A 17,813-nucleotide genomic window follows, 5' to 3' on the forward strand; every position below is an offset into this window, starting at 1 on the left:
GCAACCGTAACAAACTACACTGAAAGAACGTTGAGAAGGTGTATTTGAAGTGCTAGGATTCGTATTTGGACGACTAGGAGGTACAGAGGTGCTAACTGAATCATTAGAATTAGATTGCTTAAATTTTCTGCATTCTGGCTGAGTATGGCCAAAAATTTTACAAAAGGTACACTTTGGTCTGAATTTTGGTTTGACAGAATCCTTTTCTTCATTCGATTGAGGTTTTTGTCGTTGATTAGAGTCGGTAGCAACTAAACCTTCCTTTAAGGATGCTTCGATTTCTCGAGATTCCCTTAAAAGTTCCTTAAAGTCTCGAAATTTATTCCTTGGTAACCTTTTTCGTATTTTACGCGCCATTAAGCCATAAACCATATCCAACTGAACCTCTTCGGTTAGGGTATAAGGTAATTGTGCGAGCAAAGCTCGAATACGAGAAACAAACAGTTCGGTAGGTTCCTTAGAATTTTGTTCACGCGAGAATAATTCTCGAAATATTAAATGAGAAGGAAGTTTTCTCGAATAGGCATCTCTCAAGGCTTGTACAGCGTCTTCCCATGTGAGAATGGTATTTTTGACACCTTGCCACCATGTAGCAGCACTAGCATTAAGAAGCATGGATAAACCACGAAGAGCATTTTCATCACTTATTTGGGAACAGTCCTTAAAAGTGATCACATTGTCGAGAAAAGCTTCAACATCAGCGTTAACAGTACCATCAAAGCGAGCAGTACATTTAACGAAGTTTCCTCCTAACGTATGTGTAGGAGTTCTATTAAGGTCTCTGATTTGTACCAGAATATCTTCAGATACTTGTTTGTTAGAATTAGCAAGTACCGAAAGTAATGAATCAAATTGATCTTGTGACATTGTTACCATAGCGGGAGCAGAACATTCCCCTGCTGTAGGATTTTTTGAATTACCTTTTGACATTTTACAAAGTATAGCAGATAACCAAATATTACTAAATATGTAACAGACACAGGCAATAAAAGTGATTTTATTGTAAAAATTAGATAGTTATATGTATATGCAATAAAAGTTATTTTATTGAGAAATCGTAATATAATTACATGCAATAAAGTTATTTTATTGAAAAAGTATATAATTATATGCAATAAAGTTATTTTATTGAAAAGTTATATAATTATATGCAATAAAGTTATTTTATTGAAAAGTTATACAATTATATGCAATAAAGTTATTTTATTGAAAAAGGTATATAATTATATGCAATAAAGTTATTTTATTGAAAAAAGTTATATAATTATATTTTAATTTAAAATCCGAGCAAATTCGGTAAAATTTTAAATTTGGCAACAAAATGTTGAAAAAATTTGAAGAGCTACGAAACAGTGTTAGACATAGGCAACACCGCGCAGAACGACAAGTAAGCGAACATCAATTCGAATAATCGAAATACGAAATCGATTCCCCGTACTCAGATCGTGCATGCAAAATCGATATATACCGGTGAAACATGAAAATCGGCGCAAAATACATGCCACGCCACGATATGAAAAAGTAGGGTTATTGATTTTAAAATACTACTTACAGCGAAATTCTGGTATTAAAAAGCACTTTAACACTTACGAAACAATGTCTATAATTCCTAGCCACAAAGTTGGGACGCCAATATAAGGGGATGAGGGTTTAGGGTGTGAGAGTTAGGATATATTATAGGGGTTTTGCTCGTACTCGAACTTCAGCTGTAAATAATGGGAAGCACCTACACATCGGGGTTGAATAATAATAAGCACAAACTTTACTGTGAGCGGTATAATCACCGAAAGAAATAGAAACAAACTACATTATTAAAACTAATAGTTCAATGGCTTGGAGTACAATCATGCACTCTTCGAGCAGTCACCGCCATCGGCGCCATCTCAGCTGTCAGCCGTCGGGAGAACCTCTGTCACTCGGTCGGCAGGGTTGCCAAGTATAATTCTTGTTACAATGGGGCTATATCCGCAATGTTCTATTCTAAACGTGAAACGCTCCATAGACATATGTTTCTCAAGATCGCGATAACATCATTAGGTTCAGGTGATGCGGGGAATTGGAGCCACCTAAAGAAATCATTTTTTTAAGCTATACTATTTATTAACCTTGAAACAAATGTAAATATACGTTCATTATAGGTTTAGACAGGTCGAGTGGCTGGGTGTCATGTATATTTTGAGTCACTTCGTTGTCTCCAAAAAGTATTTGCCGCCTGCACTCTAATGCCTCGCAGTCATGCAATATGTGGTTGACCGTTTGAAACAGTCTCAAATTTACCGTCTAAATATTACCAAGTCCGACGCTGTCGTGATGGGTAAAAGTAAGACGCAGTTTGCACACGAAATAGTTTTTAATAAGTCTCACGCTAAGTGAAGACTTAATAATTTTCGTCGACATTCAAGTACCTAGAAAAGAACACGTGCTGTTGTTGTCGGCTAGAGTATACAGAGCTTTTATGGCTTTCTCAGACAGAAGTCTGTAGACTGTTTGTATTGGAACAGGAAATGTCGACATAAATAAGTCGATAATATTGATAAAACCCTCAAGTATTGAGTTCTCAAAACTAGCCGTGAGATTACGAGTCGGCGGATTTCGTGAAAACTCATAGATTTGTTATTGCAAGGATAGGCGTTTTTGTATTGGTCGAAAGGAAGAATCATGGCATTTGTAGGATGTCCTGATCATGATTCTCTCGCTACCCGATTGGTAGGGAAATGTTTTGAATGATCATTATTGGGCAAAGTAAGTGATGGCTGTCAGAATGGGAGGTGAATTCAGGCGAGAGAAAGACATCTTGTCCGAAATTAGGAGAGGAGGAGATCAGTTCTGTTAGGTCTTTCATCAAGTCAAGTTTAGTTTCAAGTTGAGTTAGCCTGGGAGGGTCCGTTGCTTGCAGCGGTACCTGAAAAGTTGAGTTAAAAGTCTAGTTTGGAGTTGCAGTGACGTTAAAATGTAGTTACCAGTTCTTAGGCCGGCTGAGAACTCAGCGCGGCGATGCAGTGTGGTGTGATTACAATGGAACTCCGGCAATTCTCGTTGCTGTCAAGCGAATTGTCGATAATTTATAAATACCATTTTTGGTATTCCTTTTTTTATGTAGTCAGATCCAGGAATTATGCAGAATAAGTTTTCTTTTTGTGTTCCAACACCCTAGTTAAAGCGAAGTTTGCTTTGATTTGAGTAATTTTAAGCCCGTTCAATGAACTATAAAACAAATCACCTTTAATAATTTTCTTCGAGTAGAACTCATTTGTTTTTGAGAATGCATACAAAGCTGAATTTTTCTATAAACTATGGATAACCTTATGTACTGTTGCTGTAGCTATTAACATTGTGAAGTGACTTTCGCGTAGTGAAATAGCGTCTTGGACTTACAACCACACCAAGAAGAACAGGACTGATAAACAAGGTATATTTTGTAAACTTTCTATTTTATTTTTTTGTAATCTCCATCTCTATCTGTAATACCGAGAGATCAGAAATTCATTTTTTTTCATTTTCTAATAAATAATGTTTGATTTGCAAAATATAAATTTATTATTTCTTTCCTTCTCTCTTGAATCGTAAGAACAATAAAGAAACTGGCTGAGTATAGAATATAGTATAGAGTCGTTAAGGTAAGTTACGTTATAATATTTTGTATATTATGTATATTTTCTGTGTGACTATGTTTTTGTTTTATTTTGATGTAGCGATCTATTTTTCTTTTAATATTTCCATTTTGTGAAATTTTGGTTCCTTAAGGTAGGTAACCAGTGGCGCCCAATATTTTATTTTTTTTATTTTACATCCTTATTTCGATGTTTCTATCTTTTTAAATTTTTCTAAGCTAATAAGAGTATACTATTAACACCCCTTAAGAATCCCACCTTAAATCTCTGAGACTGAGCGACCGTGGCCTTGAATTTTGTTGTGTAACATCCCCTTATATGAAATATTAACATCTTGTCAAATTTCAATTCCCTTTTCATGTTATGCAAATAACACCCTCTTTTTGGGGCACGTTACATAAATGGCGCCCAACGTGAGCTGCTCTTCATTATCGCCGATCATATGATTGTCTATGATCGACACAATCATCGTGCAAGTGTCCATATAATCGTCCGTAGCATGTTGAACAACAACCATCAAGATGGACTTGCAGTGTGTTGCTACTGCAACAGTTTATTTAATAGCGGTATACAACCATTATGTCAATATGGCCCAACGAAAAGTTGTAAAAAAATGGAGGAAAAGAAGAGTGGTCTTTGACAACTACCTTTAAGACAGGCTTGTTCGAGATAAAATCAAATGAGTTTAGATACATCAAACTTCGCAATTCGATAAACATATTTTTCACTCATCGCTGTGCACTTAGATATACTTTTTTCCAAAAAAATTATGGAGAATCTGCTTGCTGAATTATTGGTTAACCTTCTCGAGAATTCGAAAACTTTATACGTATGTCACCGAGCGATTTCAATTAGGTGTTTGGTATGAAAAATATCCCCATTAGTAGCAAAACAAGACACTACTTTCAGAAAGTCCATACCAGTTAAAATACGACTTGCAATCGCATTGAGATTTTTCGGTACGGGGGTTGCATCAACTTTTTAGTATAAAAAATTACACCTTTTTTAACCTAAGCACAATATTTTCTGACGGGAAATGAATGATCGGCGATCGCGTGGGCATGTCAACGCAACTATTACTTACTACTCATTAACTTATTATTTATTACTCGACGATTCACTTTGAAGCGTCTCCAAAAAACCGCAAAATCACGGATCGTCTACAGTCATAGGCGATCATGGGCAACTATAGCCGAGTGTGCCCTCTACACAATCGTGCTCGCGCTTGATCGTCTGTAATCTCCGATTATGTAGAGGAGCCATCAGGTTCTCTGCTATACAGCCTGCAGTTCAAGTCTTCATGAAACAGCCCTATTGTATGCATGGTGATTCTGAGCTGATTCCTGCTTGTTTTCAGCAGCAATTCAACCTTACTAGCACATGTTCCTCCGATATATATCTTGTCATGTGTTTGACCGGGTACACTGTCCCAGTGTGAGTTGTGTTGGCTTCGCATCCAGGCTTTCTTCTGTTAGCGGATTATGCTTTTTGGCACTCTCACGACCGGCTCCTGGACCTAAGTATTTTGTAGCTGATGCTCTCCTGACAAGGGCATTAGCTCTTTCATGGAACTCATATCAGTTATATTGCGCCGGTCTGATGAGATTGTGTCGACATTTCCACACTAGCATAGAGTTCACCTTAGGGCTTATGAGAGCCCCAAAGGCTGCTTAGTCAGCTTCAGTTCGAGGGCCCTCAAGTTATCTTATCTTGCACACTGCAACATTGCAAAAATCTCTGCCTGAAATACAGAGGTATATTCTCCTAGTGGAATAGAAATGTTGAAATTTCCACCACTACCGAATATTCCTACTCCCGACCCTTATGCAGTTTTAGACCTGTCCGTATATCAGGTGTATCTCTGCATGTCCCATCCCTCTCGTGGGCAAATGTCCACTTGAAAGGTACTTCAGGCTTGTATCTGGATGACATATGGTCAGATATCCTCCTGGCAACCTCCATTCAGCATCGCTAGTTTCATTTATTATACTATGTCCTGATTTAACCAGTACTTTGCTCAGGTTTTCTCGCAGTTTATAATATCCCATCCTCGCCTCACCTCTTATAATTATATATAAAGCAGGCAAATCCAGTAGTGCCTCCATAGCTGCCGTTGGTGTGCCCTTAACATCCCCTGTGATTGTGAGGCAAGCAAGTCTTTGCACCTTGCTTAATTTGATAATGGCACTTTTTTGATGCACTTTTGACCACCATAGTATAAATCAAATTTACAGGTCTGGTCTTAAACCCCACTTTAAATTTTAAACAATAATATTTGGAATACCTAACACATTTATATCTATTAAAGCCTATTTTTCAAAATAACTTTATGACACTTCATTTTTGGTAATACCTATATTTACCTTTTTAACAATACCTAGATTAAAGTTTTCAAATATTATTCCTGCAAGAATATTGATCATCACCATCACTTTTAGTTGATGAAAATCCTCTAAATAAAGAAGCAGTCGTTGGTGTTTGTATCATCTGTATTCATTATGATGCATCAACAAAAACTTTAACATAACTTTAAAAACATTTTTTGTTCACTTTTTTCACTATGAATTGAGTGGGACTTAGGATAGGAAGGGTACAAATACACTTTTCTTCAAAAACGAGATATGCATGTATATATTTGTAAACTAGAAACAATATTTTATTGAAGTGCAGGTCTCTTTAGGATGGAAAGGGTACAAGTGAACATATACCCTTTCTATTCTTAATTAATTTCCCATTTACTTTGTGTTTCATAGGTTGTATTTTGCCTTGTAAAAATGGTTTCAATGTGATTGTTCTATTGGTTATAAACATGAATACAGAAAGTAACAGAATTAACTATAACAGGATAACGCATTTATCTTTAAATGAAAATAGCACTTCTATTTTCTACATCTTCAAATGTTGAAAATAGCACTTCTATCTTCTACCATTTCTATTTTAATCCCCTCAAGTATTACTTCATTTGATCCACAAAGATCAGTTTGAATTTCCGCATCCGATGAAGAAGAAGATTGGTAAATGTACCGATTACAAACAAACGTATTATCATGTGGATATGGTTTGTTCTCATTCCAGATATAAACTTGACAGGCTGCATCAACAGTTTTATCAAACAATGTAACGAGTTTATTGTAATCACTTTCATTACTATTTGTGTTTACAAGTTCAAGTAAATTATGATCTTTTTGATCTTCATCTTCTTCAATTTGATATTCTTCGTGTAGCTGCTGTGAGTCAATTTCAATATTTGTTTGTGTGGTAATTTCTGTGGAATTGTTCGAAGAGTTCATTCCAATAACTTTTTTAGCACGACCTTTTTGATCTTCATCTTCTTCAATTTGATATTCTTCGTGTAGCTGCTGTGAGTTAAGTTCGATATTTGTTTGTGTGGTAATTTCTGTGGATTTGTTCAAAGAGTTCATTCCAATAACTTTTTTAACACTGTGCCCATGCACACGATTAAACCTACAATTGAAATATTCAAAATAATAAAAAACTCGAACATGTACATTATAGTGTACTGAATATAAACCTAATATTTATGTGCGTATTTTGCAATGAACTGTCAACACTGATGGAATCGCTATGAAGCGAATTTAATGGCGCCAGGATGAGATAGAAGATAATCAGGTAAAGGAGGGAAGATAATCGCCATCTTTCGTAAACAAGCTAGTCAGGTACGTTGTAGTTGTAGCAAATTTTACCTGACAAATTCTCTGTCTCTCTAGAACCTCTCTCTTACTCTCTTGTATGTTGGCGCCAATCTCGCTTCACTGTTGGAATGGGACGGGGCCATTCCATCAGTGTTGACAGTTCGTTGGTATTTTGGCATTGGATCCGAGCTTGACATGTATCATTTCATTTAAAAAATAGTTTTGAAACAGGAAGGGCAAGTCACTTGCCCATAGGCGTAACCAGGGGGGTTAGAGGGTTATAACCCCCCCCCCATTGGGATGTACTTTTGAGCTCTATATGCTTCACACCATACCCGCTAGAGACCTTCCAGTAGTTGTAACCCCCCTTAGGGCCATCCTGGTTACACCGTTGCACTTGCCATCATATAGTCAACATGTGAACAAGTCAATTTTGGGCTCAAATAAATCCTGGAGCATAATACATGGGATATTTTGTACATCCCTGTTTAAGTTCACATATTTTATCTATGTTTCCATGACGGATCAATTTTAAAGGGTTTTTACCCATATCTGGACCTCAAAGGTAAACTACACTATGTCATTTCGAGCAACTGTGTTTAGTGTGTGTTTGCAACAAAGTTTAGAGCACTTAGGATGTTAATAAAAATCTGATATATCCCATAATTGGTTAAAAGACAATATGGCCATATTTTAATGATAATATATAACCAAATTGCATAATTCAACTAATAAAATAAGTAGATTAAAGGAACTTGTTCAAAATAACACCATGTCGACATAGTGTAGTTTACCTCCGAGGTCCAGATATATTTTTGTATTTTGGTGGCTAGCATGTTAGAATCACGTAAGCACTGATGATGATCGGTCATCCGATCGAAAACTAGTTCTGTGACGTAGCCCTTTAGGGATTTTAACAAATATACCTTTTATAAAGGATTTTAGTCGTTTTTTGTAAATGGTATACAGCCAACTACAGGAAAACTTTTTCCTTGTGGATTTTTCAATTAAGTTTTTTAATACAAAAAGCTCAAAAGAGGCATTTTAAATCTTGCCACAGCTAAAAAAACTGCTAAACAAGTTTTCTCAAAAAACCTTTTTTCTATAATTTGTTCAGACTATAAACTATCTTTATATTTTAAAATTATTCTATTACATTCCTATAAGTACATTTTTAACCATTGATTGGCATTGATTGAAATTATACAAGAAATAAACAAAAAAGTATGGCAACACTGAGGCACAAACATAACATTCAGATGCCACATAAATGTAGGTTAGGTTCAGTGCACTATTTACAACATGTCCAAAAACTCATTTAATAATGAGTAGATTAAATTTTCATTACCTGTTTAAAGCAGTAATTGGATTAGTTATCATTTCTTTGTAAATATTTGGAAATATAGTTGGTACATAATTGGGATCATGTGGATGAAGTGATACTGTATTTCCTATAAAGTGTGTACTGCATATTCTATCAGAAGGCCTTGGAGTCCAGCTGGATCCATCTAAACTAAAATAAGTTCAATGTATGAATATAATCTATAGATAGATAAAAGTGAGGTTAACCTACTTCTGTCTCCGTACAGCTTTAATCCATTTTTCTCTTTGTTCTGACCTACTTTTAGATGTAGGAAAACGCAAGAATTTTACGTCACTATTTCTCCACGTAAGTAGGCAGTCAAAAACGACGCAGGAACCGTGATGAGGCATTTTAAAAAATAAACTGTAATGATGTAAATGCAAATAATGTATATAAAACCGTCCCCCAATTTATCAAATTTTCTCCACTTCACCTTGCCAAGCAGCACTGTCCAAATTTTATCCCCTCCATGTCAATTGATGTCAAACCTCCCAGCGGATATTTAAGCCGGTTTTACATTTACGACTACTGGATTCGAGAACCGAATCGGAGTTACGAGTAGAACTGAGATCGTTATAATTTACAGTTGAGTCCGCGAGTCTTTACCCGTGCGTCATCATTTAAAGCATACGAAATAAGTCGGAAATTTATTTCACGCAACAACAACTGACAGAAAGTGGCTACTGTTCCGATTACGAGTTTTATTATAAAATTTGACGTTATCAAATATATAGAATGTCAAATTTAAGTTTTGCTTCAAAATTTTTGTGCAGAATTACAGCTACATTTGAAGTAGCTTAATAAATTCTTTTATTATTATTGATTAATAAATAAATAAACAATTTATAAAAAAATTCAATAACATATTTTATTTTTGTGATTTTATTCACTTTGACGGAAATCTAAACACAATCATTTCTTTACTGTGTGAATGACGTTAGCTTTGTATGTTTTAAATATTAATTGCCAAAATATAATTATTTACCTTTAAATTTCAAAGCCCAATATAAAATTAGTTGTGAAAACAACTGTTTGTGTAATATAAAGAAACTTCAAAACGCAAAAATTCGACAAAAACCGCAAAAATTGCAACTGACTGACAGCCACAAAAGTAAACAAAGCAGAAACGTCAAACAAATAATTGTGCTTAAAATATGAAAACATGCCGAATCGTCTTTTTTTGTACCTATCTCTTTTCAATGCACTGAGTCTAGATGGTTCATAAAAATAACATGTGTTTTTACTTAATAACAAACGGCAGCTGGTTTGTCATGAGTTTCATGCGTGGAAGAGAATGATGCTAGGGTAACTGACCCAGTAATGGACACTCTTAAGCAAATTTTAAGTTTAATAATGTTTTACTGAGGCACAGCTTCATATAATATATTTGACACTAATGAATTTAAAAGCTTATTTTATGTACTTTCTGGATATTATGAGGATTTTTGAAAATGAGGACAACAAATTTTAGAAAATCTCTTATTAAAAAAAAGGTAGCACATGAGCTAGTAATGGTCACAAAACATGGGTAATGGACATATTATGGACTTAGTAATGGACACCATTATATTTTGCCATTTCAGGCACACTAAAATGACCCCTATTGTTCTTTACTTCAGGTTCTTTTATATTAAAAACTATGTCTTCAATAAAGTAATATAATACGTCTTCTTTAACTGGCCATTTCCAGGAATTTATGCCAGCACTAACCATAGTTCGGATATCTGCCCCGAATTCATCATGTTTCAGAACTATTCCTACAAGCAAGAAATAAAAACAGGTAAGTTATAAGGTATTTTACAGTTATTTTTCATTTACCTGGATAATGTGTATCCATGTACTTGACAATAACATGTTGATTTGTCTTTAGTATGATGTTTTCATTTTCACTAAGATCAAGATCTTCGTCGAGATAAGTAACGTCCATATCTGAATTAGAGCTGCTTTCTTCGTTGACTGTATTTGTTTTTTGTTGTTTTCTTTTTGTTATTTTCGGACCATTCTTCTTCTTTACTTCATTCTCGTAAAATTCTCGATATTTCGCACTTGAAACTACTGCAGGAAATATTTTTCTTTTGTGTTTTGGTGTTTTTAAAGTTCCATCAGGCGTTTGAGGAAATACTAAACATTTTTTAAATGGAGTTGGAATTTTAAACCCTTCTGATTCTTTTTCTTCATAGTAGCGAATGTTTTTTTGGGGAGGTGTTTCCCATTGACGTCTCGATGGTCCAGCGACTGGTGATGTAATACCTATATTTTTGGGGTGTATTTCTTTCTGTTGAGGATTTTCATATTCCAATTTTTGGGGAGGTGTTTCCCATTGACGTCTCGATGGTCCAGCGACTGGTGACGTAATACTTATATTTTTGGGGTGTATTTCTTTCTGTTGAGGATTTTCATTTTCATAATCCATTTTAATTTCGGCCCAGACACTATAAAGCTTTGAATAAGATATGTCTCCAGACCAGGTTTCTCTTTTTGAATATGTTTGTATAAATTCTGTAAGGTATTTTTTTTCAATTTTATTTTCTAGTACATCTAAGGCATTTTTAGGTGTTTCTTTATCAGAAATCTGTGCAGCAACTATTCTGTTTGGTATGCATTTTGTGTAATCAACATTATTTTTATTAAAGGGATACAACCCACTTCTTCTAAATCCATTTTTAATTGTTTCCTCAGAAGCATATTTACTAAAAACAGATTCTAAAATAGTACCAAAAGTAGAACGTGTCACATCTTTTGGAAAGTTTTGAAATTTCCAGTTTCTCACTTCTGCTGACCAACCAGCTTTAAGAGGTTTAAAAACAGATACGTCAGCTGGTTGCATAATATGGGTAGTGTTGGGAAAAAGTGATACCAAAATAATTCCATTATCATCGCATAGCTGGCTAACATGTTTTGTTGAATGTGATCGATGCCCATCGACGAATAAAATTACTGGCCTTTGGATATTGTTGGATTTTAAATATGGCAGGAAATGGTTCGAAATGTATTCATAAAATACTTGGGATGTCATCCACCCTGAATCAGATCTACCAAGACCCCAATTTTCTGGCACTGATTTAGCTATAGCTTCTGGGATTCTCTTGTAAGGAAAGATCAACATTGGAGGAACATGCTTGCCATCTGCTGAAAAAGTGGCCATTACGGTTATCTGCTCTTTTTCCGATGATACCCTAATATAAAAATCTTCTTTGTAGCCTACAGGGCCTAGAACTTTTTCACTCTTCGGACATAGGCAAAATCCTGCCTCATCTGCATTGAATACCCGAGTTGGATCTAATAATATTTCATCATATCTATCTTCCTCTAAAAAAAGTTGAATTTCATCAAACCATGCTTCAATTCGGTCTTGTGTTACTGCTGCCCGAGCTTTGCTGACAGCTTCAGGATATCTCTCTTTAATTTTAGGGTGACGTTTTAAAAATCCTTGAAACCAAGAACGCCCAGGAGTTTTATTTAATAAATATTTAGTTTCTCGGCCAGTTTCCTCAAGAAATTTTTTCACTGATAACATAAGGTTTTGTCTATGAATAGGAAAACCCTTGCGAGCCATTGCTAGTACCCAGTTTTCAAAAACATTTTCTTCTGCTTCAGAAAGCTCTGTTGCTGGACCCATTTTCCGAGGAGTAGTAGCAGGCGAGTATAATTTACGGATCAGTGTGGTTCGAGGAACATTAAACTGACGTGCTGCAGCTTTTCTACTAATTCCATTTTGTGTTACAGCTTCAATAGCTTTTTTCAAGTCGTCTTCGCTATATGAAAAAAACTGGCGAGTGCCAATTTTTTTAGTTTTCGGCATTTGCTGAAAATTATTGCACAAATTATTAAACTGTGAAACATAGTAGCTGGTAAGTAGTAAATTTGAGGTGTGTCCATTACTAAAAACTGACTGTTTATAAATGGACACCCCCGGTGTCCAAAACTAGCCCTCTCGGTTTATTGTGTATTAGTAATGGTCACCCCCCTAAATTTCAAACTAGATAATTAAAAATATCTAATTTGACGAAAATTACAGTTAATATCATCAATAACAATTAAAACTAAGCCTGTTCCATTTGCAAAAAAATATTAAAACTTAAATTAATGAAGTAAATTGTAAAAAACGGTACCTTAAATAAACACTTTACATCAGCTGACTCACACAAACTTCATTTGATTTTTAATCTGACTTTTGACAGATGAGTGAAGTTAGCTATTTAATCATTGAAAATATGATGGCCAATACTGCAGAGAACATTTAGCTAGCCCGATGTGGGGGTTACATAAGACATTTTCCTTATTTTCTGGTAATTTATCAAATTAGTGTCCATTACTGGTACAGTGTCCATTACTGGGTCAGTTACCCTATAGTATTTTTACTACAAAAGCGATATTACGTAGGTCAAAATTTTTGACGTAAGAGAACTGTCAAAACATTAGAATGTGACTTTTCATTATTGCCATGTTTATTATAACATTCATTATTTCATTATTGACGTAAGAGAACTGTCAAATCATTAGAATGTGACTTTTCATTATTGCCATGTTTATTATAAACATGGCAATAATGAAAAGTCACATTCTAATGTTTTGACAGTTCTCTTACGTCAAAAATTTTGACCTACGTAATATCGCTTTTGTAGTAAAAATACTATAGATAAAAAGTATGTGTTTTATTTCGCCAGGTATTAATGACGCACGGGTAAAGACTCGCGGACTCAACTGTACAGAATTCATTGAATAGGGCTTTTCATCGATTGTCATTTGTTTCGAGCTTCCGTCATATGTTGTATAATCGTATAGTCTGTGTACTGTGTATACTATTAATATACATACACGGATTATACGACATGTGACAGAAACTCGAACAAATGCCTGAATGGAAAGCCCTATACGAGGGATTCAAGTAGTTTAGACTTTGGCTCCTTCAAGAACGAAACGAGCTGCTATCGCGTTAGTGATATTAACATTTTAAAGGAGAAAAGTAAAGATTTAAAAATTAAGAAAACGAGAAGCATTTGGGTTAAGCAACATTTACAAAAGCGTCATATATATTTAGCACTGAAGAAGTTTTGCTAGCATTACTGATGCAAGATGGAAAGAATTTTAAAAATTTTACTTGTTCTTAACTTGATGTGTGGAAATATTCATAATATCTGGAATAGCTTCATATGCATTATTTCTTTGGCTAACATCGCGAATGGCGATACTCCTTGAGTTTAACATTCCACAAATATTCAAATGATCGGAAAAGATCAATAAACTGCTCCATCTATTCTTCAGAAAATCATAGTGCCGCCACTTTCTATTTTGAAATTACACATGCTCGCGTATAGTTGTTCCATTTTATCTTTGCCCATGCGTCACGATTAATTTTCAGACAAATTAAATCAAAATATAAAGTGAAACGTACGCCGATGTGTATGGTATATTAGTATACAGTGTACACATCGACGTTCGTTCCACTTTATGTTTTGACTTAAATTGTTTGAAAATGAATCGTGACGCATGGGAAAAGTTAGAGTGTAAGAACTATATTATTGCTATTGCTACTTTGTTACTCAGTTTCATTATACACAGATTATACAACATATGACAGAAGCTCGAAACAAACGAGAGTCGATGAAAAGCCCTATTGGCCATGAGCCGATGGGTAGAGGGGATTTGACAGCTTTCGCCAGCGCTGTTAGTGGCAGTTTTGTGCATTTATCTGATAAATTTAAATGGCGCGCCATGGGTAGAGGAGAGGGGATTTGACGGTTTTCTCCAGCGCTGTTAGTGCAGCGTTGCCACATTTAGTAGATTTCTACTTTTTTGGTAGATTTTTGATATTTTTTAAAAAATTCTAGTAGGCAATATTTTTTAGTAGATTTTTGGTATATTTCAACATTTCCTTATGACAAAAATAAAATTTGCTTTTTAATAGTATTTACCCCATTTCTAAATTAATTTTTAGACATTTTGTTACAATTTCCCAATGTCATTACCGAAAATAAGATTCAGGGGTGGGATTCTGTGTACAATCGCTAACACCGCCGACCGCTTTCTATCAATGTCAATATATTTGAATTTTTAGTTTTAAGTCAAATATTTTCTGGTTTTACTAAGTGTCAATTAGCATCAACTAGCAAAACTAGAAAATAATTCAATTAAAGCTAAAAATTCAAATATTTTCACGACAATTGACATCGATAGAAAGCGAAGTGTAGATATCTACAGTGCACGGAATCTAGCTCCATGACGTAGATGATGAATATTAAACAGAAATGAAACTGGATTCTGGTGTAACAAACTTGTAGATTTCAAGTAGCAGTGCAATCAGTACCTATTTCAGGTGTTATTGAAGAGTTCTGGCATTCGGTGAGCCTGTTAGAAGCTAACGATGGAAAACTAAAATATCTAAATATTAAAATTATAATATATGTAACTTTGCAAAACAACAAATGTTGTGTTTGCGTGTTTCTAATGTAACATGCGAAATAATTGTTTGAAGAATATGATCCAGACATGCAGATGTTAAAATCAGTGGATGACAAAATATTATATACAAATATTAAATATAAAACTGATAAAAATTAATAATAGTTGGTCATTTTTTCCCCAGTTAAAATATAAAAAAGTTTGGTTTTTGTTTACAAACAGTCATATTAATTTCTAGTTAAACTCCCTCTGTGGCTCAGTGGTAAGAGCGCCTACCTTTGGATCGAAAGGACCGAATGGTCGTGAGTTCGAATCTCACCAGGGTAGAGAATTTTTCTTTTATTATAAATTAATAAATGAAAATAGTTTCTATTCTTGTGGGATCGGTACCCACCGGAGGGACCGCAGACGTTCGGATACAATTAGCGTCTCTGCAAAGACAATGACATCGACTTTTCAAAGTAACAAGACACTTACTAAACACACACACTACACATAACACTAGCTACCTAACTGGTAAAATCCACTGTACCATCACCATGCTAATGCCCATTAGTTGTCGAGGCATTAGCTAAATAAAAAAATTTCTAGTTAGTCAGCTGTTATTTTTATTATAGAAAGTTCTAAATTATATACAAATATATTAATAAAGTTTTATAGTATATTGTATTTTAGTTTTTGATAAGTAGATTTTAGTAAGCTAAACTTACAGTAGATTTTCTAAATAAAATGTGGCAACGCTGTGTTAGTGGCAGTTGGCAGTTTTGTTTTGTGCATTTGATAAACTTTATAAACTGAAATGGCGGATAATACGGATTTTTCAAAAAAGAAAACAGGATATTGCAGCTGTTGTATTGATTCATGTAAAAATACTGAATATAACAGTACTGGATGCATTTATTATATTCGGAAACATTGCGTACATGTCCTGCATCAACTAAATCCTTTCCTTTTTTGGTGTTGCTGATTGAAATTGGATATCATGGGAAATAAGACTTGAATCCAATATCTTTAATATCCATTTTGATAGAATTCAAACAAATTACAATTCATACAAATTACAAATTTTAATAAGCAAATCAGTAAGCACACAAAAATAAACAGAGGTAACATTTAAAATGTTAAATAATTAATTTAAACTTATTCTTTTTCTCAATGGTCTCTTGCGTAATCAGTCATCCAGTCGCACGAACTTATATATTAAATATTAAAATTATAATGAATAAAATAAAAAAACATAATTAATTTTACTATTAATTCTGTGTATTCATTTAGTAATCAGGTTACAATAATATTTCAGTTCATAATTTGTGTCTTTCTAGATAAGTATCTATTTTTCTCGTTTTGTATATTTCACATACATAAATTTTATCAGAAAAGTATAAGTTTCAAACCGCGAGATTGCGCTACCGTCGAAACTCACAGCCAATAGGACTTTTCATTCACAGTCATTTGCTTCAAGCTTCTGTCATATGTCGTATAATCCGTGTATATTAATATTATACACAGATTATACAACATATGACAGAAGCTCGAAACAAATGACAATCGATGAAAAGCCCTATTGCAATTTTGCAAATTGCAATCGACTTCGATCCGTACTCCCGAGTAGAGTACTCGTAAATGTAAAGCCGGCTTTACCAATAAAAAATAAAAATCAATATTGTTAACGTCAAAAGTCACCTTATTTTTTCATCTGTTTTGTTGCCTGTTGCCTTAACCTCAAATATTTAAATTGTAAATAATAAATAATAGTAAATAAAATATTATAGGATAGGAGAAAATAGAATTTATACATTTTTTAAAAGACTGTAAACTGTAAGTACTTTTCGAACTGTATTTTATGTAATCTATCGATATTTGCAAGATGTCGTTTCTTAGAAACTTTCACAAGAAGAACCATTTTTATTAGGTAAAATAAGGAAAGAAATGTGAATATTTATTATACTTTTCACACTCTTATTATTGCAGGCGAAGAAGGACACACTTTCCAAATAGCTAAAAAGTGCTATATAAATGTGTATAATTAACTAAGCATGCCCAAAAAGTGTTGTATACCATCCTGTCAAATCCAAGATGATCATCCTGAAGGTTTACACTTGAGTTTCTTTCGGTAAGCTATGTTTTTGAAGAATGTATAATTTTGAGATCATTTTTCAAGGAAAATTTTGTTTTTGTTTATAAATTCATAGTCTGTTCATTCGTTCGTGCCTAGCCTCCCCTGCAATACTTGGAGCCGATCTACCGATGGAGACCCATGTAGTTTTGTCTCCTGAATCCAAATCTGAAAACGGCATTGCATTATCTCAAATCATCTTCAAGATAACCGACCTCAAAGTCAACTTGCATCTCGGGACAGCAATTTAGGGTCTTTTAACAATTATTTATTTATTTATTTATTTATTACGGGATGACCCCATTTTTACAAATAACAAAAATAAAGTATCCTAACCATAACACAAATACTAAACTAAGTATTAAATAATTATTCAATATTGTTAAACAAATGATTATAATTTAAGAAAATTAAATTTCCTGAAAATATTATTAAAATGAAAATCTCTGACAATTAAAATCAAATGAAATGAAGACTCCAAGGTAAAAGTCACTCATCTTAGATTCCTAACATACTCAGTCAGGCAGTGCTTAAATCTTACAGATCTTATATCCAGCAGATCATGAGATCGACTAAAGTCATTTCCCAGTGTCTGAATCCTGTTAATTGAAGAGAATTTGCCATAGTTTGTGTGATATTGTTTTACAGAAAATACGGGTATGTCTCTT

At 34.1% G+C, this 17,813-nt stretch overlaps 2 protein-coding genes across 2 annotated transcripts; both read right to left on the reverse strand.

Moving 5' to 3' along the window:
- Window positions 1–6,009: 6,009 nt before the first annotated feature.
- On the reverse strand, window positions 6,010–9,168 carry LOC114336043 (uncharacterized). The gene is made up of 3 exons (XM_028286349.2): window positions 8,838–9,168; window positions 8,613–8,777; window positions 6,010–7,076 (listed from the first exon to the last, which is right to left on the reverse strand). The coding sequence occupies exons 1-3, from the start codon at window positions 8,975–8,977 to the stop codon at window positions 6,506–6,508; spliced, it is 876 nt and encodes a 291-aa protein (XP_028142150.2). The 5' UTR covers window positions 8,978–9,168; the 3' UTR covers window positions 6,010–6,505.
- Window positions 9,169–10,126: 958 nt separating this feature from the next.
- Window positions 10,127–12,947, reverse strand: LOC126881905 (uncharacterized). The gene is made up of 3 exons (XM_050646617.1): window positions 12,740–12,947; window positions 10,446–12,432; window positions 10,127–10,384 (listed from the first exon to the last, which is right to left on the reverse strand). Exons 2-3 carry the CDS (start codon window positions 12,427–12,429, stop codon window positions 10,176–10,178), a joined length of 2,193 nt encoding a protein of 730 aa, XP_050502574.1. The 5' UTR covers window positions 12,430–12,432; window positions 12,740–12,947; the 3' UTR covers window positions 10,127–10,175.
- Window positions 12,948–17,813: the final 4,866 nt, after the last annotated feature.

Source organism: Diabrotica virgifera, chromosome 3 (assembly GCF_917563875.1).
Source record: "Diabrotica virgifera virgifera chromosome 3, PGI_DIABVI_V3a".
Taxonomy (NCBI): Eukaryota; Metazoa; Arthropoda; class Insecta; order Coleoptera; family Chrysomelidae; genus Diabrotica; species Diabrotica virgifera.